Source organism: Musca vetustissima, unplaced genomic scaffold, assembly GCF_032173495.1.
Source record: "Musca vetustissima isolate MV318-11 ecotype Yass unplaced genomic scaffold, APGP_CSIRO_Mvet_v1 utg24502, whole genome shotgun sequence".
Taxonomy (NCBI): Eukaryota; Metazoa; Arthropoda; class Insecta; order Diptera; family Muscidae; genus Musca; species Musca vetustissima.
Window position 1 is genome coordinate 13,146 of NW_026884898.1, and position 26,510 is coordinate 39,655.

General features: G+C 33.1%; 1 protein-coding gene across 1 annotated transcript; it reads right to left on the reverse strand.

The window, feature by feature from the left end:
• Positions 1-2,085: 2,085 nt before the first annotated feature.
• On the reverse strand, positions 2,086-16,565 carry LOC133331986 (plasma membrane ascorbate-dependent reductase CYBRD1). The gene is made up of 4 exons (XM_061540370.1): positions 16,505-16,565; positions 5,382-5,585; positions 2,316-2,679; positions 2,086-2,251 (listed from the first exon to the last, which is right to left on the reverse strand). The coding sequence occupies exons 2-4, from the start codon at positions 5,578-5,580 to the stop codon at positions 2,086-2,088; spliced, it is 729 nt and encodes a 242-aa protein (XP_061396354.1). The 5' UTR covers positions 5,581-5,585; positions 16,505-16,565.
• Positions 16,566-26,510: the final 9,945 nt, after the last annotated feature.

Here is a 26,510-nt window from a genome sequence, read left to right on the forward strand (position 1 = left end):
CTGCACTTAAGAGATTTAGTGTGAAAACAGAAAATGATTGCATGCAGTTTTTCCATAAATTCCATAATCGACTTTGAAGTGGCCACATAATTAAAACATTGTGTGATTTTTTTACTTTACTGCATGATTTTGAAAATATTTTTAAAAAATCACTTAAATTTAGGTAAGTTATGCAAATTAAGCACCGATAAAATCCTTTATAGAAAAAAAAGTTTGAAAAAATCTGTAAAATCTATAAAATTGCCAAAATTTTGTACAGTACACCTAACATTCAGAATGTGAGAAAATATCGATTGATATTGGCATTTATTATATCAAATCGATTGTGCGAGTAGTATTCTGTATTTTCGAGTAGTATTCTGTATTTTCGAGTAGTATTCTGTACTTTATTTTTTATCAAAAAATATATCAGTCACAACAAAACGAACAGAGATCAACGCATATGTTGACGAGTAAAAGTTTCTGGCACACAGCAGAATATATTTTATCAAAAATGCTAAGGCTATATAAACCTTTCCTATTCAGATATTTAAAACGCTCTTCCATTTTTGGGGCAATAATATTAATGTGTGTTCCAACTATACATCCAATTACTCCAGGAAATTCTGCTTTGTTGTAAAAAGACTCCTTAATTTCATATTTGTCTGATTTTGTAGTAGGAAATGAAATCCATTTTGAACAGAGATTCTTATGTATTACTTCTATGCATTCGCGGAAACAATTGCTTATAGACGACTGGGAGAGGCTGACATTGAAATCGTTACCGGCACCCTTTTGGTAACTGCCTTCAGCAAGTATCCGCATTGTTGCTGCGAGTTTCAGAATATTTGGCATACTTGATGACATTTTTCGGTCATGGAGGTCTGGAGAGATTTGCCCCAAAACATATTCGAAAGCTTCCTTACTAAGCCTGAAGTAACTAATAAATCTAAAAGCAGATGAATAAGGTTTCACAAATTTGATTATAGTCGTTACATACTGAGAATCAGTCATGCAAAATATGTTTGACTCTTGTCGCAATTGTTTTCGTCTCGTGTTTAATTCATTGGGGGTATAGTCGCTTCATCGTCGGATAAAAAATAGCCTGTACTTAACATGATTTCATTCAATAACTATTTGCTTTTGCTATATTTATTTACTCATTCCAGACACAATTCAAAACCCTGTGCCAATATGTGGGGGCTACACAATAAAACTGACCTATATTTATAATATTTAGTGGTGATATGTTCTACCCAATAAGAACTCAAAGTACTAAATTACAGCCAATTCGTTGAAAAATGCACTCACAACTCCAAAATACTGCAAATTGATACCGTTATAGGGGGGCTACTAGAAAAAAGTGAACATATATTTACAATTTTTGGTGTAGTAATTTGGTATCCAAAAAAAAACCAATATAAAATCTTTTAGCGAATTCGGTTGAAAAACGTGGACCGATGTGGTGGAGGGTATAAAAATATTAGATTATGTGTAAATGAAACTTACTGTGTGTAAAAAAAAATAATTTATTCGTTGTTATTTGTATAGATCATTATAATATAATTTAATAATATTTATTTAATAATTGTATAGTAGCATAAACATACATACAGAATGATATTGTATACATGGGCATATATCGTTTATTTGATTAATCATAAAATTACAATTTAGTATAGATTTTTCATTTTTGCGGGGAATAATAACAATTTGAATTATATTTCTATATTTTTTTACTTTTGGATATATGAATATGCTGGTATTTGGTGTAAAACACATACGCTTATTTAAATTAAACAAAAAAATTAAAAAAAATAATGTGTTATTTCCTATTGTGTAGCACCACAATTAATTTTGCACTGACGTTTCGAGCTTTTATGCAGTTATTTCTTTTTGTAGTAGAACATTAAATATTTATATAATAAAGGAATACAAATACAATTTTAGAAATTTACAACATTAAAAAAGACTTTACAACATATTAAACAAATAAAGAAACAATAATAAAAACATTTGAGCTTTACAATTTTGTGACAACGTTTCTTTGCGTAAATCGGAATACAGATGTTAAAGACGCTTGCAAACACTTTAAGCTCCTATGATCTATTCCGCAGCACCAGTCAAGAGTACAGTATCCTCAGGTATGGGTTTTCGCTTATACGCTGGATTAGTTGCCAGATATACCACCAAACCACCGAAGACCACAAACAGGACACCACAAAGATTGACCATAACAGCTGAGCTTGGTAACTGGGAATAACTGCTGCCTCTGTAAGAATAAAAATGTAATTTGTTTAATCAAATCACTTGAATAATCACACCAGTGGACTTACAATGAAAATATGGCCTTTTCCGTTAAGCCCATACAGGCCGATGCTATTGAGAGTACAAAACCAAATAGACCAAAATACACATGCAAGGGCATCAATGCAGCACGGAATGATTCCTTGGCACCGGGAGCCAAGTAGGCCATAAACCCGATAACATATTGCAATGAGAAAATCAATACAGCCGACAGGCCCAGCCAAGAGTGTAACGAATACATATTTGGTATTGGCGTCTTGGCCAAATTATGCGAATCGAAAACAGTTTTTAAAGCGATCACAGTTAGTACAAAGGCACCCATATGTAGCGCAGCATGGGTTACCTTTAATGTCTTTTTGCGCAGTGTACGGAAGCCGCGATAAACCAAAATGGCTGAAAATAAAAAAGAAAAATTTAAAAGAAATAAAAATTTTCATTATCCATGATTAAAAAATATGCATATATTAAAAAAAAAAATCTATATGAAAAGCCTATACCGCCTTAAAATATGTCTTTGCTAAGCATACTTTTAGGCTTATAGAAATTATAATTTATATGCTTTTTAGTTTGCCTTAAACTATTGTTTTTGGGAAGAAAAGTGGTGAATAAAATAATAGGAACATGTACGGGATAAGAACGGGTACAAATTTATATCTTATATCGTATATATTTTCCATAATTATGTGTTTACACATTGTTAACTAAATAAAACGAGTAAAATAGCTTATACCATATGGTCGGAATTCGAAATTGAACAAGTAAAAACTATGTTAAATTCGGCCCGGCCAAACTTTTTAACCTCCGCCATGAGGATGACAATAATCAAAATATATAAAATTAATGAGGGCTCCTAGGAGCTTTGACAGCCAATGGGAATAAAAATACCAAATTACAGCCAATTCGGATGAAAACGCGTTCAAAATACCGACTTGGGTCTATATTAATAATTTTAAGTGCGGAGATGTGGTGGTGCCGTTATACCAAATTTCATATAATGAGGGCTACCGTAAAACGTGGGTCAATATTAAACATTTGTATACCCTTCAGCAAACTGTGGTACAGTATATTATGTTTTTGGGCATATGTTTGTAACAAGCCAAAGGAAACGATATAGAAACATTGTTCCTTTTGAACATATGCATAAATCATTATACATGCCCGTCCGTCCGTCTGTCCATGTTAAATTGTAAGCAAAGTACAGGTCACATTTAATTTGGCACATCTCATTTATTTAGTCCAAGGACGAACCCTATTGAAATTGGGAAAAATCGGTTCAGATTTAGATATAGCTCCCATATATAATTTCGTTCGATTTAAGGTAAATGGTGGACCGAAGTGCCTGCATATCTTTGGATTGCACACTTTTCATGGTATTGACCTCCAAACTTTATTTGGGTGGAAGCTGTGTCTATTTTAAGGTGACCCCCCCCCCCCCCATTATCGGGGTCAATTTTTTTCTATGCACATTCTCTAAAGGAAATATGGGTCTGTATCGTTTCCTGTTACAAACCGTTATGTTTGCAACAGGCAGAAGGAAACCAGATAGACCCATAGTTCCTTTAGAGAATATTCATAGAATCAATACAAAAATGTGTATAAGTCATCCATTTTTTAACCGTTTTTTTTTTTTTTTTTTTTGATTTTTATCATTTTCGAAAGCTAATTTAATTTTCTTCCCTGTAATATAATAAAACTTATATGGCTTGATATCATAATTTCGTCGTACAGTCTGAAGAAAAATAAATTTTGTCATTTTATGCGTATTTTTTCACATTTCAACCGCTGTAACTCAGCCAATTCTCAACCGATTTACCAATTATATATCTTGTTTGAGAGGAAAAATTGTACTCTTCGAAAAAAAATAATATAAATCCGTTATAAAGTAAATAAGTTATTCAAGTTTCAAATAGAAAATCCATGCAACCACGTTTTTCTCTATATTTACCGTTATAAAATTAATTTTCGAAGTGCCCCAAAAAACCAAAGGTATTTTCGTGGTCCAGAGACTTCAACTAAACAGAATTGGTACATTAGAACCCCTGAAATTTTTTTTTTTTTTTTGTTATTTTGTAGCACAGTGTAATTTTTAGTACGGTTGTGGATCGATTTACTAATGTACGTCCGTCTGGCTTTTAAATATTAGGTTGGGCAGAATACATTTTTTCGAATTTTCTCTTTGTTCCCTTCCATTTTAAAAACCGTGTAACTCACAACTGAATGCACCAAACAAAAGAAAGCAAACAAATTGTTTTTACTACGAAATGTCATCCTTGTTTGATCGATACATTACGAGAAATCTATCAGTACATCCATCTGTCGAAAAAATAATGGATTTCTTTTTTCCCAATGGATTTCTTTTTCCCCAACCTAAAATTTCTTTCACACTCAAATCAAATTCGAAGATGAGGAATATTGGTCCACCCCCTCTGGTACCGTATCCTCAAAATGGTCAACATTTTGCTTAAATTTAATTGTATAATATTTGATCCAAACTTTACCCAATCTAATATTTTAACTAAGCATGTATAATGTTGAAAGTTGGGACTTAAAGGCTCTCTCCTTCTAGTACCTCCCCAGAAAAGATCAATATTAAAAAAACGTTGTAAATCTTATTTGAAGGAAATACAATATCAAATTGCATGCAAATTTTGTATATCCTAATATTTTTTATCAATCCTAGATCTGATCTGAATATGGAGTTCAATCTGGGACCGTTCCTTTTAGTACCTCAGCCAGAAATTATCAAAACTGGCAATATTTATAAATCCAATATTAAACGATGCAATATTCAATTGCATCAAAACTCTGTAAATCATCATATTTTTAACTTCCCCACACAGGGCCAATATTTTGAAATTTCATAAAAATTGTGCACATCGTAATATTTCTTTCATACTTAAATCATGTTCGAAGATGGGACTCATCGCGGTCCACTCCTTCTTGTACCTCCCCCTCAAAATGTCGATTTTTTGATCCAATACCAAACGTATAAAATTACCTAGATTATCTACACTGAATCATCCATTGAACTAAATTTGCGATGCTACACAGAAATTTAAATCTTATGAATTTCATTGATATTTTTTTATACTTACCATTACCGTACAAGAAGATCAAACCGATTGTCATTAACAGTGGATGCCAATTGAATTCCAATGCGGGATTATCGGTGCCACCTACACCACCCATATGCACACCAACCCAACTACCCATCAATACGATCATTGTCAGACCGCATAGTTGTGTTAAAACGTACAACACTTTGAAGTTGGCCATTGCTGGATCGGTATCCATTTTATCTGAAATTAAGGAAAAGAAAAATAGATATGTTAACTAATAACATGGCAGATATGTAAATATTTAAATAACAAGATAAGATTATGGATGACAATCAAAATATTTAAAATTAATGGGAGCTCCTAGGAGAGAACTCATGTTATGATACGACCTTAAATATATCGAAAAAGACGTGAGAAAACGATGATTGGAATTCTCAAAATATCTAGAAGTGGGACATATGTGGCTATAATAAAAAGAGATCAATGTTGATATTTTTGGGTAGTGAGATTTAGAAAACCTGTCTAAAGTTTCCAAAATACCGAAATAGGGGCTACCATGAAACTAGGGTGAATATTAATAATTTTTGGTACGGTTGCGTGTTAATCAATGAGAACCCAAAATGGCAAATTACAGCCAATTCGGTTTGAAAACGTGTCCAAAATATCCAAAACACCGAATATTAGGGTGTACCCTGAAAATTGGGTCAAAAGTAATAATTTGTTGTAAGGAGAGATTACTAGCAATGTGTGTGCAATTTCAAAGCTCTATCTTAAATATTGCAATCTCTATCGGGGTGTGAATATTTCGAGGTGTTGCAAATGTAATGACAAATTTAATATACACTCCACCTTATGGTGGTGAGCGGAGTAGTTAACTTTCTTCGGATCTATATTCCAAGTCTGGACGATATTTTCTCTCTCTTGGCTGATTCTACCGGAATGGACATTTACGCCATAAGATTTAAACGTTAGCATTTTGGCTCATTTGACCTAAATATTGACCGATCTTTATGAATACAGCCTTTCTAAATAGTGGGCCTTCCCCTTGAAAAGCTTGTGAATTTTGGTTTATAATTGTGGAAAGTCATCGTACTTGTCCATCGGAACTTCATGTAAAATTTCAAAATAAATATGTTAGTTCAACACCCATATCCGAATACATTTAACAATATATTTGGTGTGAATTTAAAGGCCAACCACTCCTGTTGAATATATTATCGGCTTCCCGGCTATATCCTTCTGGGTTAAATTTTTTTCACACAAAAGTCTGGATCCATTTAACCCGCTATATATTGACTGATCATAATGAAAACATCCATGCTTATTAGTCGACCAGATGATGTGCCCGCCGAACTGATGTGCATTTAAAATTCCTTAAATCATCGAGAACTTTTTATTGGGACTATGTTATTGCATTATATGGTATTAGGTTATACATGCTCTGAAAAAATCTTTCAAATTACAGACACTCAGCTTGGAAAACTGAGTAGCATACGGGACGGCTATTTTGAACATTATCAATGTAGGTGATAATTGCTCGAAAAAATTGTTTATTCATCAGGAATCCGACATGCCAAATTATAGCCACTTCGATGAGAATATAGGTTAAAAACGAAATAATAGGCTGGTTCTAATTTGATATTTGATCACCCCATATAACGCTACATTCCAAATTACGTTATTTTGTAGAGTTTGGTCAGGTAAAACCAAATTGACTGTAATTTTTTATTTTGGGTTATCATTGTATAGCACATCCTTGTACTAAAAATGATTAATATTGACCCAAGTCGGAATTTTAGGAATTTTGGACACGTTTTTCCACCGAATTGGCTGTAGTTTGTATTCTCATCAACATTGATCCCCGTTCAGTATAGCCTCGTTCTGTTATAGCCCCATAAAACGCTAGTCCCGCTATTAGGTAATCATCTTTTTTCACGTCTTTTTCGGAACATTCAAGGTCCTACCTCCTAGGAGCACTTGGTGTAGGGTATAACATCGTTTTAACTTCTTTAATGTTTATTAATATACAGGTCGCTTTGTGCTACCAATCTATTCAAAAGATGCTGAAGTCTGACATTCTCAGCTCGTCTAAAAGATTCCTTTCCATCTCGTCTATAAAGACTCCCTTTAGCTTGACTTTAAACACTTATTCTGCTCACCTAAAAGAATTTTCTTCATCTATAAATACACATCAATTCTTTGTGTGTGTCATATTGTGGTCGTTCCGCTGTGTCCGATATTTGGTCGACAGCAACATCACAGAATACCTTCAGTTTCAAATGTACGACGACTTTGTATGTATGTTATGAACCATGCCACTATAGGTCAAAGTGGCAATTTTTGTGGCCAAAAGTCATAAAATTTAAAAAATAACTGTATTTCAACCAGAATAGCATTCTTAACCTTCTGAAAGAATAATGGAACAATGCTTTTTTAGAAATAAACCCTTTACATCATTAATGTATTAACCCTTTGGGGACAAAAATAATTTAATTCATATATTTCATAAAATTTTATTTATATATATTTTATTTATTTTTATTATATATATATATATATATATATAAAATAAATAACATTAGGGAATATCATCACATGCAGGGTCGTATGCAGTGTTTCGAAAAGGGGGGAGGGTGTTATGTGATATGTTTGGTGTTTGTGAAAAAATTAAATTTTTTCTGTTGCATAACAAAAGTTAATGTAAACAAAAACAATTCGGGCGGTGTCTAGCACCAAGGACACCCCTCCACTTTGCTACGTCTGTGATTACATATATTATTTAAATGAAGTCCGTTTCATTTTCTATTTATACTATATATTTATATACGTCATCGATGTCATCATATGATCTATCTTCACCTTTAATAGTTTGATTCTATTGATGAATTGAAATCTCTAAAACAGTAGAATTTAGTTTTAGAGATACCAATTCATCAATAGAATTTTAACATTTCAAGCTTTAACACTTTCGCTGCTACATGTGTTTGATTAAGCTAATTGATGATATTAAAGGATCTAATCTAATGTAGTAAATATATCTATGATGTTATTCATTCGGCTGGTCTTACGAGTGTGCCTAGCTTCAATAGCATCTTCTCCATGAACCCCTAAAGGAAGTACACAATTTTCCATTATGTGCGTCGAATGAATTTGTACCTTATGGACAGTAGCCGTCATGGACAGCCAAGAATATTTCGTCAATATTATTAAATTAGCTGTTTCAAAACAATAAGTTCGAAATATGTTTAAAAGTAACGAAAACTGACATAATAATGAAATTAAAATAATTTTGAGGCGAAATATAAAATTTACCTCTACCCCAGTTATTTCAGATTCAAATTAATTTGTAATAATGGTAATGGTAATAATTAAAAAACCGCACAAAACCGCAAAACCACATTAAGTTATTTAGATTAAGGACGGTTTAATAAACAAATATCAATTTTTATTTCAATTGCCAACCGTTGCCCACGGATTTAATGCTTTCATAACCTCAAAGTTTAAAAATTTCTGCGATCAATCTAAAGTTATGCTTATTTTAATACTATTTTTACACATACACATATGCATAGATACATTTTATGATAGAAAATATCGAATACTTTGTTATTAATTCATTACTTATAGTTATACTTTTATTTTATTTCCACTTATAATCTTTACAAGTAACATACCAAATTAAGACATTTTTTATGATTTTTAAATAATTCATGTTTGACAGCTTGCCATGTAACCGTATAAGTGATTATGCCAAAACAAAATTAATTTTTATTTGTTTTGAAGTGTTCCTTACTCGATTGTAACTCAAAAGAAGTGATAAGACAATGTGTGAAAATCGACTTTTGGCCACTAAAATGGTCTGTTTGACCTGTAGTGCATTGGTCAAAATATGAAATCACGATTTGTTGCTTTTACGCCGCAAATGCCTGAATGACATTTCAATGCCTTTGGAAAATCACCCGGCAAATGACAGTAGAAACTATTTATTATTACTGTTGTTGATTTGTATTTGTTAGTGTCATATAATCACTGTTACCGAGGGTCCTTTTCTACACACTGACAATTATAATTATAATAATAAAAGAAAATAGAGGCGGGCAGCTGAGCGACAAGTTGTTGAAAGGAAAAAAGGCGACTGAACATAAATTACTATACAGCAGTTTCATAAAAGGCTATACGGTGATAGATGAGTTTAGTGAATTGTGGCACATTTGTAGTAAAGTATAATTTTTGAAATGCAATTTAACTACACTACATATTTTAGATGGTATTAGGAGTTGCATATTCAAAATACCCTTCACCATAAGGTGCAGTGAATATTTAATTTGTCATTTCGTTTGCAATACCTCGAAATGTTCGCCGGAGACCCCACAAGGTAGTATACATATCTGCAAAAACATGTTCACTCATGTACATTTTGTCGACAACTGAAAAAGCTAGCCAAAGTGGTTTACGCAGATAGAGAACTAGTTTATCATATACAAAATATTGGTTGCGGGTCGGAAAAGATGCCGCCTCTCCCCTACTCAAAGTGGCGTAAGGTATCAGGACCTTTACTCTTTCCCTACTGATTTTATTACTTATATACCTTGCTTTCATAAAGTGAAATTTAATTTGATAATCATAATTAGTCTAATTAAAAAGATGCAAGTACACTCTGAACAAAATCTTATCATCAACAGATAAGAATACATTTTAATTTCATTAAAGTAATTGCAATTAAATTGCTTATGTTTTGATACGACTTGGAGAAGTATGTATATAACAAATGCATACAAAATATGATATGTAATTAAATACGACTAATGACGTTGCAGTTAGTGGAGTCTTTAAGGGTTTGATAACATTTGCCACATTCGAAAAATCAAAAACATTTATTGGTTTATTTTAAAATATATTCAGCCTTATTGTGGATATTCATAAGCGAAAAAATACGATTTCGCTTGCCCCCTTACTCTGTATGGATAAGTGAAAGCAAAACAAGTAAACATCAGCATGTTATGATAGGACCTTGATCATACCGAAAATTACGTTACATACCCTATATAACGGTAGTCTTCCATATAACGGGAACTACAGTTATATGGGGCTATAATAAAACGATTTTTTTGGTAGTGGCATTTGACAGCCAATATGAATATAAAATATCAAATAACAGTCAATTCGGTTGAAAAACGTATTCACAATTCTCAAAATACCGAATTGGAGTCAATATTAACCCTGATAACGCCAGATACTTTTTTCGACATTTAAAATTTAATTTTAAAACCTAAATATTTTATTAATAAATGAATATTTTTCAGCATGAAGCTAGGAGAGTGTAGAAATATATGGGAAATTACAAAATTCTTTTAAAATTCCATACAAAAAAATTTGATTTTTTTTTTTTTTGCGAGCACATTCACGATTTTTGGAAAATATGCTGATTCGAAATTTGATCGCGTTAACAAATTCAAAATATAAATTAAATTAATTCCTATTTGTTGTAATTCGCGAATTTCTTCACAAATGGTTAAACACATTTGTTTTCTTTGGGTACTAGTCAAATCACATTGAAATACGGTTAAATAGTCGCGAAAAAAATAAAAGCATTAAAATATCTGAAAATAAAGGTTTTTGAAAAGTTTTTTTTGAAAAGTTTTTATTTCAATTTTTGATTTTTAGTATGGTTAAGGGAAGGTTTTGTCTAGATCTTCTAACACATGTGACGATTTCTTCTACAAATTCTTTTAGATGAAATATCGGTAGATTCCTCCAAGGTAGATATATATGGTAGCCGCATCGGCGAATTGGGAACATGATATGTCAAATCAAGGCCTATATAAGGTCGGCCAGTAAGCGAATTCATTGAGAAAACTTTAGTTTAACGTCAAATATTTTTGCCGAGGCGACAACAAATTGTTTCGCCTTTAAATAAAAAATACAACCAAAACACAACTCAATTTATAATTTTGTAAGATAATTGGCCTTTAAAAACTTGAAATAGTCCAAATGTGTTTCACAAAGACGATATAAATTAAAATTGAATTGAATGTTCACAAAATATTAATATTTTCGTTTTGACGTCTAACATAATTTTGTATGTATGTATAGGTTTCAAAATATGATTTGACAGCAAACTTTATACTCAGATGTGCTGGCCGACCTTATATAGGTCTTGTGTCAAATTTGTTTACAAGGCGAATAGTAATATTTTCGCCGTGACATACAAAACTCGAAGCAAATTACATCCACCAATCAGAATTAGGCATTTTGAAACATCAAAAATATTTGTTTACTTTTTGAATATTTTTATTAAAATTGTAAAACTGTCTGTAAATATCTGATTTGTTAATTAAAAAATACCAAAACAGTGCCTTAAATGCAATAAAGTTGGTGCCCTCGGATATATAGATATGATGGGATATACCAAACGATTATTCTTTAGAAAACAAAATGGTCATTTCAAACTAAGGTCTTGATGAGTGCAGTTTTGTAGAAGATACAACAAAACGAGTGACGACATTTGGTCAATCAGTGTGAAAATGTAGAAAAGTAATCAAACACTTTAAGACGCTGGCAAAGATATTTGTTAAGAGGTATCGACATCCCTAAGTGCGAAATTTTATAAGGACTTTCTACCAACTGAGATCTCCAAGAATTAGAGGCACTTAAGTTTCTGCAACTGGAATGACCATTATACAGGACATTTATGATCCGAATTGGAAGACATTTGGTACAGTTCATATATTTGGTCCAAGGACGGGCCTTGTTGAAATGGTTGAATGGAGGTTTAGATTTAGGAATAGCCCCTATATATAGTTTCTTCCCATTTTATCAATATTGCACCAAACTCCTAATGTTTGTCTGACTGAGACGAACCAAATTGAGCCTGACTCATAAAAAACGTTACTTTGCCCATAACATCTTTCTTTCTACAAAGGACATAACTTCTAGTAGAATGGGACACATTGGTCCACATTTTAGAAAAGATTCAGTTGCTGAATCTATTTAGCTATATTTTCCCGTCAGTCTGTACAATTTTCTAGTGGCTTTGAAAGTCACCATTATGTACCGAACTTCACAAAATTTTTATATTTAGAAGGAGCTGTAGGTCGATTCAGTAACTTATAACGATCCGACTATCGACAATTTTGTCTACACACAAAATCGTTTGCAGTAACGAACATGTTATTCTGTAAAAATGTAGACAAATTGTCGATAAACTTTCAAAAAGCTTTTAATTTGGAACATTTTGAAAACAACATACATACAAATTTTGAACAAAACAAGGCATGTTCAATATTGAAAAATATTTGTCGATAAGTTAATTTCGAATTTTTGGTGCTGTTTATTAACAACATTTTTAACAATTGTTGTTAAAAACTAGTATAGAATTAAAATATTGTTTATTTTGTCGTTATAATATTTTATCGATTTGAGAATTGTTTAATTTTGATAGTGAATCGACCCACTGAAGTATCATATTGTCTACTCGTTCGACTATACTGCTTTTTTAACTATTTCATAACATTTATTTAACAAAATTTTTTATTGTTTTTCATTTGAAATTTAAATTTAGTTTCTTTTTATCTACGGCCAATTAAAAAAACAAAATTCTATTTGACATATAATATTACCATCAGCTGCCTGGATACGGTTACCTTATTAATATACCTTGGATTCCTCTGTTAAGAGTTTTGGCTTTAAAAATTACCAACTATATTGCAGTTACAGTATCATGGTATAATAATAGAAGGTAACAGCAAGTGTTGTTGTACAACAAACGATACAACAACCACATGGAAATTTGTTTTTGTAAGTTATACTAGTGTCAACGCAATTTGACAGGAAAATGTAAAGAAACAAAAAAAATTATATTTATTTTGAAAATGAAATATTTTCGAAAATGAAATCTATCAAATTTATATTTGTATCGCTTCCACATCTTTCCAATAATTGTGCCATTGCCACTTATATTTGGAACACATATGAAAATGCAGGGAGTTATTCTATGAACATAGATTTGATTCCTCGAACTTTCCCAGCAGGCAGATTGAGTAAATTGAATACCGGAGCATATTTAATAAAGAACAAATTCAAATTGTATGCGATCCCTATTTTCCTGTTGGGTGATTTTTAAAAACATAATTTGTCGAACGTTAGAATCAAATCAGCTGGGATTTGCTGTTACCTTTTATAATTGAACAATTTTACAGTATATTCTTCAGCAACAAATGCTTGCGAACGAATGAATCGACGACGCTTGCAGCGAAATTTTATCGTTCGTGAATTTTTCGTACAATGCGAACATTCGCGAGAGAATGCAAATCCTTGTGTATTCATTGTAACTTTATCATTCGCGATAAATTGAAAACATTCGAATTTTCGTCCGTGAGCATTCGTAAGAAAGAGCGTATTTTAATCATTCTTCGAACCCTGGTCACAATCAATTTTTGGCAAAATCGACATTTGAATGGACTTTCATAAATTTAGACTCATTTTTTATAAAAATTTACACACCAAAATTTGGGACCCAATTGCAAATAAGCTACGGTGAGCACACTCATGAGATATACACTAAACGGAGCAAAATCACGAAAAATTTAACATTTTTTAAATTGTTTCAAATTTTACCATTTTATGTTCGCTTGCCTAATATTAGAGTTGTACCTAATTTATTGCGCTCCGTACAAAAATACTCACACCAAAATACGCATTGTCAATACTGAAAATGTTGAACTTTATATTTTGATACGCAAAGCGTATTTGGGTAACACTCATTGAAATACATGTATTTAACCTTTGAGGTGAATAAATTAGTACGCATACGCATGAATTTAGGTACGACCCTTAAAGTATATTTACATATACGATTTAAAATCGACTCGATTAACTAGATCCAGAAATACACCCTAATTGTTTACACATACCTGTAATCATGATCTAAATGCCGATCATCTGATGTTTGTTAGTATACGTACAAAATTATTAATTAAAACCAAAATGTTTGCAATTTGAAATATTACAACAATGAAAATGTTTTCGCAAAGCTGTGAAGTTAAAAAAAAGCACAAAAAAATTAAAAATAATTTTTATTTTCCTTTAATTTTTTTTATTTGGCAACCGTTAAATTTAAAAACAAACAAGTGAAAAAGCTTTAAGTTCGACCGGGCCGAACTTTGGATACCCTCCACCACTGGTACTAGAAATGAAAATATAGGGAACATACCAAAAAGTGGACCTATACCGACATGTCTAAAGACGGATTATGTAAACATTAATACAAATTTCAGAAATTTTTAATTGATAATTCAAATTCGAAGATGGGGAATATCGGTCCACTCCTTCTGAAACCTCCACACATGGGCTAGGTCTAAATACGGCTATAGTTCATTATCGAACCTTACGTTCTAATTTTTTATCTCGCTATCCTCCGCAGGTGAAATGATTACAATAGAGTCTTAGAACCAAACTCAAAACGCGGAACAAATCAGAGAGAGATTTGTTACCATATACGACTACAAAATATCAAATTGCAGCAAATTCGGCTGAAAAACGCGCTAAAGAACCCCAAAATACCGGAAATTGGGGGGTACCCTTATATGGGGGTTACCCGAAAAAATGGACCTATATACATAATTTTTTGTAGAGAGATTTGGTACCTATTAAGAACCCAAAATAATAAATTAGAGCCAATTCGGTGGAAAAATACGACCAAAATACCGAAAAGTAGGAGGTACCGTTATATGGGGGCTACCAGAAAAAGTGGACATATATTTATAATTTTTGTGGAGACATTTAGGACCCAATAAGAACCCAATGTAGCAAATTTCAGCGAATTCGTCTGAAAAACGTGCTCAAGAACCTCAAAATACCGAAAATGGGGGGGTACCCTTATATGGGAGTTACCCGAAAAAATGGACCTATATACATAATTTTTTGTAGAGAGATTTGGTACCTATTAAGAACTCAAAATAATAAATTACAGCCAATTCGGCGGAAAAATACGACCAAAACGCCCAAAATACTGAACATTAGGAGGTACCGTTATATGGGGGCTACCAGAAAATATGAACCTATACTTATAATTTTTTGTGGAGACATTTAGTATCCAATAAGACCCCAATGTACCAAATTTCAGCGAATTCGGTTGAAAAACGTGCTCAAGAACTCCAAAATACCGAAATTTGGCGGGTACCCTTATATGGGAGCTATGCCTAAACGTGGACCGATATATCCCATCTTCGAACTTGACCTGCCTGCAGACAAAAGACAACCCTATGCAAAATTTCAGCACCCTATCTCAATTCCTTCAGAATATAGCGAGATTACAACAGACGGACGGACATGGCTAGATCGTCTTAGAATTTTACCCTGATCAAATATATATATATATATATACTTTATTGGGTCGGAAATGAATATTTCGATGAGTTACAAACGGAAGCACAAAATTAATATACCCTCCATACTATGGTGGAGGGTATGAAAACATGTGATTTCGATGATGACTTAAAATAAATCCTGCCGCACAATGATTTAAAATTGTATGATAAATTGTGGTGAATTAAGCCTGATTAAGAAAATAAACCCTAATTCGGCCTTTAATCGTGATTAAAAGTTATATGTAAATCCGCTTTAAGATTGTACAAGCCGTAAATCGCCTTACGTTGCCAACATTTTGTTTTTATAAACATAAAGCGGCAACTCTTATCAGTACAGCGGATAAGAGAACAAAATAATTGAGAGTAAAAAACACGTTTCTCTTTAACAAAGAGTCAAACTTTTGAGTAAACAGTGGTTCGTGTTATCTCCAAATAATATAAACATCAACATTCGCTCAATGGCAAATAAAAACTCTTCTCCCTATCTCCACACGTTCTGTTAATGTTTGTGTGGCTGTGTGTGCAAATAATGAAATATCCAAAAAATAATAACTGAAGAATAAAAAAAGTGAATGTTAGCCAGCAATTCTAGCTACTTTTTCTACAACAAAAATGTGTTGTTATAAATTCAACACGTTAAATGTAAATATTAAAACATATGGATGATACAAAAACACACGCACACACAGAAACACATGTGGATATTCAATAGATTTGTATACAAAACACATCTGTAAAATACAATTTGTTTCGCCGTTAAGAAAATCAAATTAAAAATAATTTTTAACTTACCTTGAAATATGGCTGCTTGAAAAGAGAATTAAAATATGAAATATTATTTTATTTTTATTTTTTAGTAATCTCCAGAGATTTAAAAATGAGCTATAGAACCGGAATTTATTTATTTATACGAAAAAAAAGATAATATTTTTTTCTGTACGCTACTGAAGTCAACAAACAACCCGCTGAAGCAACGTCAGCTGAAGTGCCTTTGTCCCAAACTGTTTTGTTCTGGTTCTGCGGAGCGCGTTTATTGTTTTGAATTGTTTTCGGGAATGAAAACAAAAAATAACCCCCCTAGCATATGAACCGAAAACACCAACCAACGACACACGAATGCGGTGAGAGTAAAGAGAGAGTAGTGGAGGCGAGTGTGTTGCTATTACATTTGTTGCTGTTGTTGTATTTTTGATAGCGCTATTTATTTTTCTTCAAGATGCTTACCCATAATTTTGGCAAAAGCAAAGAAAACCTCTGCAGATTATAACAATGTCCGAAGAGATAGCAATGAAAATGCTTAAATCTCCGCTGGTTTTGCAAATGATAAATGATCGCTAATTGTGGTCTACAATTGCTCTCACAAAAATGAAGTTTCATTTATTATGTTCTAAGACTGTTCGTTGGCTTTATATTTAGGTATCAGTATTACTCATTCAGTTCAGCTTGTTTTCTTATTTTTTTTTTTATAAATATCAGTAACAAAGCGCCAAGTAAGTGTATCATGTGTCAGAGTTGTACAACATTTTTGTGTGAATGCACACAGAAATTTTGAAACACAAAATCAAAGCGAACTGGGGGATACGTTTTTTGAGGATTTGGTAACTAAACTAACAGGTCAATCAGGATTTATATTCTTAATCAAGCTGAATTTACCATGATTTTTCAAACAAATATAAATAATTTGCGTCTTGTCTGAAAGTTCTCTTGATTTTCAACCCATTTCGAGTTTCCCAAACTTTTTGATAAAAGTTGCACTGAATTTGAGACATATATTATGATAAAGCTGTTCTCAACAATAAATAATTAGCTGGCTCGTAACAGAACGGTTGTTCCATAGGCTGAGCTTAACAAAGATTTCCAGCCGCGTCGGTCTTGTGCGCAACTCTTCCAATGTGAAAGGCCATGTTTCGAAATGGTGTCTTCCACTTGATCTTTCCATCGAATTCGTGGCCTTCCTCTTCTACGCGAAAGTTGGCTCGATTTTTTATGGCTTTTGATTTGGGGCACCCTCATCCATTCTCACAACATTGCCCAGCAAACGTAGTCGCTGCAACTCAATACGTCTATGTCGATGTCCGAGAATAGATGGTACAACTCATGGTTCATTCGACGGCGATAGATCGGCAGAAAGATCTTTCGGATAATTTTTACTCCAAACACTCCAAGAGCTGCCTCATCTGCTTGTACCAATGCTTCAGATCCGGTTGTATCAGCGTCTTGTAGAGTGTGAGTTTAGTCTGGCGAGATGTGACCTTGTTTCTAAACTGCTTACTCAGACTACTCTTATTAGCCAACTCTACTCTATTAGCCAACAATATCTCCTCCGAATTTTAAAACTGATGTCATTAGTTTTATTTATGGCGGTAACAAGGTATATAAAATCTTTGACTACCTCGAAGCTGTAGTTCTCAAGTTCCACAGTTGGTCCTAGTCTACTGGACGTCTTGCACGTTGATACCATCAGCTTGGTCTTCTCGCCATTTACTGCCAGAACCGCTTTGGCAGACCTCTTCTCAATTTGTTCAAAGGTGGCTATTACCACTCGCAATGTTTGACCCATTATTTCGATGTCATCGACGTAGGCAAATAAAATGTGTAGTTTGGTGTACAGAGTGTCACTTATGTTCACCTTTGGCTCCCGTATAACCTTTTCCAACAGGATGAATCCTCTTTCGGTATTAAAGAGCTCCTAGAGGTCCTTTCCGACTGTAACTGCTGACCTTGTGCCAGTTAAAGTTATCCTGCATAGTCACATTAACAAGATGATGTCAGAATAGCAATTAATCGTCTGAAGAATAATAAAGGAGCATGTGCCGATGGATTATCATCCGAACTATTCAAGACCGTCGGCTAGATGCAAGCACCAACTGATTTGTACTATTTGGCTAGAGGAATACATGTCCAATGATTGGGATCTCAGCATAATGTGTCCCGTGCACAAAAGACGATGTGTGCATATTCTCTAAAGAAACTATGAGTCCACCTCTTTCAGTTACAAATATATTATGTTTGTAACAGGGACATGGAAACGAGATAGACCCATAGTTCCTTTAGAGAATATGCATAGAATCAATACAAAAATGTGTATAAGTCATCAATTTTAACCGATTTTTTTGATTTTTCTCATTTTGAAAACTTATTTAATTTTCTTCCCTGTAACATAATTAAAATTATACGGCTTGATATCATAATTTCATCGTACAGTCCGAAGAAAAATACATTTTGTCTTATATAAGAAATAAAGGAAATTTTTCGAGTTTCAAATTGAAAATCTATGAAACCGCGTTAGCACAGTGAAATTATCCATGTCTAAACTAATTCTTGACATACTTCATATTTTTTGAGAATTTAATAAGTAGTCCAGGCTGCCTATTTTGCAATCACGAAAAAACAAAACCCTTCCTACCATTTTTAAACATCGATTTCCATCACAATTATAATTGCTAATACGGCGTTTACATTATAAATTTTTACCGGGTTAACCTACTCTATAAAGATTTATTTGACATAAATACAATGGAATTGATAACTTAAACCCACTGGGTTAACGAAATCCGGTTAAATGTAAACGCCGTATTAGTCATTAATTTAATTTTTCATTTACGGGTCGCTTTTAAAATCCACAGTAATCAAAATTGTTTACTATTTTATGTATTATTATTTTGAAAAGTTTTGCCTTTTTGGCATACGAAAACACACAATAAACATAGCCATGGCTTTAGTTATCCATATGTATGTGCTACGTATGTATCCAAACAATAACAAGTAAATCCAAAAAATTTAACAAAATGTGTATGTACTTACTGAAAATTGGCAACATTTTGCAAATGTTTTTTAGTTAATACTTTTATTTCTCTTCAATGTTCTTTTTTTTCGATGGATTATCCTATAAGATAGATTTATTAACTTGATGACGATACTTATCGGCACGATATCTACACTTAACTGGAAATAGATGTCCAGAAAATATTCATTCATAGATTTGTAAACGTCACAGATGGAAGTTGGCCGCATCAAACAAAATAGAGGTTATTGTATCCTCTCTCTCTCTCTCTCTTCTCTTAAAAAATCCTTGTTAGTGTTGTCAATGCTTTGAAACAATATAACAGAAGAAAAGTTTTACACATGTAGGGGAGGCTGGGGCACGCACCTTCGGTACTTTTTATTCAACATATATAAAAACTTTTTGGCTGTCTATTGTCCTCTGACACTTAATTATAAAAACTAGATATAGATAGAAAAACTAGATATAGATATAAAAAAATTAGTACATGTTAAAAATTTTTACAGTTTTGTAAAAAAGTCAAATTCACCGAATGTGCCCCAACGGGGTAGCTTAGGCATTTGATGGGGCACATTCGGAACCATAGTCATAGCTTGGTATTATGTTTGAATTTTATGGCTATATTTTCTAACGGCGGACTTTGAAATCTCAAGGTCGCACACACTATCAGAAATAGGTTTTTTCTATCGCATTTAGCCAGTATAAACACATTTAGTCTTCGAACCATATTAAAGGATTATTTTTAAAGGCAAACTCCAAAACATTTTAAACTCCTTGTACATTAGAACTTTTTACCGAACTTTTAACCTACTTTTTGAGGATTTATTTGACATATATGCAAAGGAAATGACAATTGAAACCCACTGGGTTAACGAAATGCAGTTAAATGTAAACGTACTGTTAAGGAAATAATATTGCACTATATGTATATGGCCGAATGGGCCCCACTTTAAAAAGCCTACCCCGAATGTACTTTTTACAGTTTTTTTTTCATTTTTTTTCCATCAGTATTTTAAAAACATTATATTTTTAAATATTTTTATAATAATACACATCGTAATTAACCACTTTTAAATATTATTGTCTTAAAATTTTAAAAGTTTGGAAATGGAATGGAAATATCACAAAAACATATGTAAAAATACAAGAAATCGTGCATCTAAATATGTTTATTATCCAGAAATTTCAAACTTTGTGAAAGTTATTTATTTTGATATTCGTTACCTATATATCGAAACTAGTGATGTACGACAAGGTTACCGTTGTGCGACTAAAATCGATGGCGGGCATAATAACTCACTGCAACATCGGAATCCGAAAATTCTAACGGTGTTAAAAAGAGTACATGTCTGGCTCTCGTATGAACTCGGATTATTGACTTCGCACAACAATTAACAAAATGGCGGAACTTTGATTTTTTTTTTTTTTTTTTTGAAAAATCGACTATTTTTGACCACAAACTAAGTTAAAAAATAAGGAAGATCACCGATTGGCTTTATCCTAGTTCAAACGATAGTTAGCGTTTAAAGTTTGTGAAGCCCTCTTGCTGCCACCTGATGCTAACACAATAAATCGGCTATATCTTCAAAAATTGTTGAGATGTTCACTTGAAAATTTATGGGGACATTCTTGAATTAGTGTAGGTTCAAATTCGGAAAGTAAGCACAGCTGAGTATAAATTTTGCCGTCAAATCATATTTTGAAACCTATACATACATCTAAAATTATATTAGACATCAAAACGTAAATATTCAAATTTTGTCAATATTCAATTAAAGTTTAATTTATATCGTCTTTTTAAAACAATTAGTTTTCGCCTGGGCAAAAAATTACGTTAAACTTAAGTTTTCTCTGTGAATTCGCTTACTGGCCGACCATATATAGGCCTTGATTCAAACTTTTCATAATTTTACTTTGGGCAACATTCAGCTTTCAAAGTGTAAATGAAATTTCCTGCTTTGAAATGTGCGCACAGTCTCCTGTCTCTACAATCTATAAATATAAGTTGTAGCATCTGTATGTATAGCTTAAGAACAATGTGGAAAAAAAATTTAAATATTTCTTACATTGCTCCGCCTACGGGGAGTGAGCTGAATGCTAACGGACGCGTCCACAGGTTGCGGATAGTGGGAAGCCCAACACCATTCGTTGGGTAACTGTGAATAACCAATAAACTGTCGCGGACAATCAGCGGGCTCAGGGGGAGAGTCTCGGAGGAAATGACCGAGTGCCTTTGATCCCTGAGCCGACGAGGCGAGAATGGCGCCCCCTCTCTTATATCCCTACCATGGTAAGAGACTATGCCATGGTCGATCTCAAATCCTCACTCACAGCACTTTTCATGGAGCCGACTTTTAATACCCCCCCTTGCCTTGGCTCCCTCAGTCTAGAATTCTAAAAGGTCAGCTATCAATGAACCACCCCAACCAAGTCTTGACGACCCAAGCAATCCCCCTGGACCTCCTTTAGCCAATTGTCCTTCTCTCGACGACGCAAATGCAAGCCTGGAGAGGCAGTCGGATCTTCTCCTCGAACTTCTAGAGGAAACTGGCTCCTTCCGCCTCAGTCAGGAGAGCATCCCAAATCAGCTCTGGGATGACTCGCCCTTGTCGGACGAGGATGACATCATGGAAACTACGGTGATAAACACAGTAGCAACCATGGTGTCTACTCTGAAGCAAGGAGGGTCCTCCAAAAAAAAAAAACAAAAAGTTAAACGGCGTCCATTGCGGGATTTTGATATTATAAATATTTATTGTTTAGTTTTTTATTTGTATAAACCTAATCGAATATTTGGAAGTGGAGTTTCCGACGACTCCGAGCCCGGAAAGGCTTACATGGCTGGACGCTCCCATAATGTTAATGCTATTGAAATTGGTAGATATTTTGCGAACTAGAACAACAAGATATGGAACAAGTCAAGTTTAGGGGCTCCGTTCGGATCATTTTGAAATGATTACCGTAAGTAGCCCTCCTTGTGCGGATTACAGTGATATACACTTCATGTGGGAAAATGCATACTTCCCGAGATTTTGGCCTTGAAATTTCGGAACATATTTTGTTTTTCTATTACCACCAAGGCAATATGGGTATAATTAAAAGGTTATACCGGGTATTTTTTAAGAGAACTTAAGAATAAGACTTTCACATATGGACAGTCTCATACATGGCTACGCAATATATTCTTCATCTAGTTATATAACACAAACCATAACCTTTAAAATGATACGGCTAATTAAAACAACATACTCTTCGAACTTTCAAGGCCCATATCTCGGGAAGTACGCATTTCTCCCCATATCACTGTAATCAGTTCACCGAGGACTACTTACTGTAAAAATGTCAAAGCGATCCAAGTGGAGGCCCTAAACTAGTCTTAAGCCCAAGATATTTTGGATATTTTGGTACGATTGACCAACCCAAGTCTTCATTCTATAGTATCTTCATCTGAATCTTCTGCCAGCTATTCATCTTCATTCAAAAGAGAATAAAAAACTGCTTGTCCATTTTTAAATTTCTTATTTGTTTTTTTTTTTTTTTAAGCAAATGTATGTGCGTCTGTGCGTGTGTCCCTTTTGTTGAAGCCCTAACGTTCATATGCTTTATTTCGGGCTGTATATCTCTGGCAATCAAATGTCAAATTCATAATTTACTACATTTACTATTTCGTGCTAGGCCAAATTGGTCTTGCAGAAAATAGGAGAAGAGAACGCCATTTTGGTTTTAACTCTCTTAAATTTAACTTCAATTTTGCCTACTTTTCGGCGTAAGGAAACGCTTTTCTAGCAACAATTGCAAAACTAGTACAATATAGTACTATATTGCAGGTTTGGGAACACAGCTATTGAAATGTATAGATGAGTTCCAAATTAAAAAGGTTGCCATTATTATTTTCTCAAATGAGACTAACTTCTGTAATTACGCCATGTAAACCTTTGTACCTGTGCACGACATAATTACAAAAGTTATTCTCACAGCCTATTTTTGTAAAATTCTAAACGAACGAATTCGAGTGACTTACGACCAAAACTCCTTGGTTTTGAAAAATATGTCATTTATTTTTGTTTTGAATCAAGAAATATTTTTTTACATAAATAAAGGTAGTAATTCGTTCGAATTGTTTCGTTTCGAATTTTACAAAAACAGGCTGTCATTTGAGAATTTGATGATGGCAAACCTTTTTGGAACTCATCTGTAAATTTTAAATAGTTTGAAAAATGAATTCCATAAAATTGTATGTATGTCGACATGGTACAATTATAAAAGGTAACAGTAAAACCCAGCTGATTTGATTCCAACGTAATACTAGTGTCAATATGAATGTGACAAATTACGTTTTTAAAAAATCACCCAACAGGAAAATTGGAAACGCATACAATTCGAAATTGTTCTTTATTAAATATCCTCCCGTATTCAATTTAATCAATCTGCTTGGTGGGAAAGTTTGAGGAAGCAAATCTTTCTTCATGGAATAACTCACAATTCCTAGCATTTTCATATGTGTTACACATATAAGTGGCAAGGGCTCCATTATAGGAAAGATGTGGAAGAAATACAAATATAAATTTGATAGATTCAGTTCGTCCTCGGACGGCTCACAAGAAAGACGTGACCTTAAAAATTTTAAATGAGTATTACACGCCCACGGGCTTAAAAATAGATTTTTACAAAATGGCGGTTGTTAAGCGTTCGCTTAACTAACACGTGTGTTTTCAAATACGGATAACCTATAAAGTACGAGTCGTTCAACAGAATCCAAACAGCTGCGCATGAAATTTTTAATTTTCGTAAATTTAATAACAAAAGAAGATGCTTTTCGCAACTATGTGACTCCTTCACAGTAGAAGAGTTCACTGATACACAAGGCTTAGAAAGTCTGAACATTGTTAGAACATCTTAAAGAAGATCGAAGTCAACCTGAAAAACATAAACCACCATCTATGGATAAAGTCAAATTCCTAGCTTAAGCTACATATGGAGACATGGCTCTGAACATTCTAATACCAAATAGGACGTGAGCCAAGGAGGAGAGGAGTTAATTGGAAAAAAAAATTGATAGATTTTCATCCATGTTTTTCAATTTTATTTTGAGGATTCGAAAATATTAAATTTTCACAATAAATATAATTTGTTGATAATTTATTTGTTTGTTTTCATTTTTCTGCCACTTCCATGTGGTTGTTGTATCGTTTGTTGTACAACCACACTTGCTGTTACCTTCTATTATTATACCATGCCCTTGATTAAAGCTATTAAAAGGTTAAAAATGGTGGTTAAAAAAGGTTAAAAATTAAACGGCAATCCTTCAAAATCAAAAGCCTAAAGACAATCTGATGTTGGCATTGCTTGTCACCTTTTTTTCGTTTAAAAACTTTATAAAGAAAGCGTCATTTTTTGAGTTATCTCAAATTTGTTTAATAGATTTACTAGATTTGTGAGCATAGGAACGGGTTTCGAGAAAAAAAAAACAATGTAAAAGTAGTAGATTCTTAGGAGGGAAATTAAATATTTCGAAAAAATTAACTCATAAAATATGTTTGTTTTTATAAATACAGACCAAACGCGGTGGACATTTCAAGAAGAAGTATTGACAACACTGATGTCTCTCCTATATATTCTCTTTTATTTCATTTCATTTTACTCTCTTTCATTCTTATATAGGAAGCAACAAGTTTTCAAGCTCACCACCCACATTCATAATTTTTGATATATTGATTGTCGTCTCCCCTATTTTCTGCACATTGGAATTGTTGAGGGGTGTTTTTCTTTTTTGAGGGTATAAACTGGATGTCATCTTACTTTATCCGACAAGTGGTTGTATGTACAGCAATGTGCGAAACAAAAGCACTAACTAAATAATATAAAATGAAGGAAGGAAATATATACAAGGTAAATCACAAATTGTACTAGCCGGTGTTTGTATAAAGGTTTTAAATTCTGTTCCTAGGTTGGCTTTGTCGGTAAGCGGTCTTATATCATATCGGATGGAAACTAATTTTAAAATTTCCAAAGCCTGGCATATGTTCAAAAAGAAAGAAAGGAACTAAGTTACACTATATACAAACTTCATGGCACAACTGTACAATGTAGTTTTCTTTCGTCAACAAAGAGAAAATACACCTCTACGTTGTGGGCTATAATGACAATGTATATATATATATATATATATCAAGTGTGAATGGAATTCCAGGTTTTGCTTTCAAAATCGAGTTGGGAATATGATTTACATATTGATGTATTCACATATCATAGATATATCCTTGCCAATGTGGTAAAATTCATATTTAAACAAATGGATTTTATAATATATGTATTTGTTTATATTTTTCAAAACTGTTTACAAAGAGAACTCCATTTTTTATTGTGCTCTCTTAAATTTGATTCAATGTTTTACCAGTTTTGTGGGTTCAGGCATGAGTTTCGAGTAAAAAGTTGCAAAACTTGTAAAATTAGTAGATTCTTTTTGGTTTGGAACTTTGTCTCAAATTTGGCCTTTCTCTCTTTCAAAACATTCCAACAACCTTACAAAAGATCCTCGCATCAAATGCATTCTTAACTTATATTTCCTTTTTTATATTGTCCTTTTTCGGGGTAATTTTCCTGCAAAGCATCGTAGCATGGCATAACTATACAAGGTAGTCTCATGCAGTCATATCGCTCATTTGCTGCAAGAAAATCGATTTTGCAGAAAATGCGTTTTAAGTTTTAAATTTACTCACACTTTATATGGGACAGAGGAACTTCTACAGCTTACATGTCTGGCTCACGTATGAACTAGGATTATTGACATCGGAAATTTGAAACATTTTTTTTGGAAAATTTCAAATTGTGTGCATTCCAATTTTCCTCTTGGGTGATTTTTAAAAACATAATTCGTCAAATTCATATTGACACTAGTATTACGTTGGAATCAAATCAGCTGGGATTTGTTGTTACCTTTCATAATTGTACCATGAGAGTACGTTTAGATTTTCGACATTTAAAATCGATTGGATTTAGTTGTCTAAACGCGGA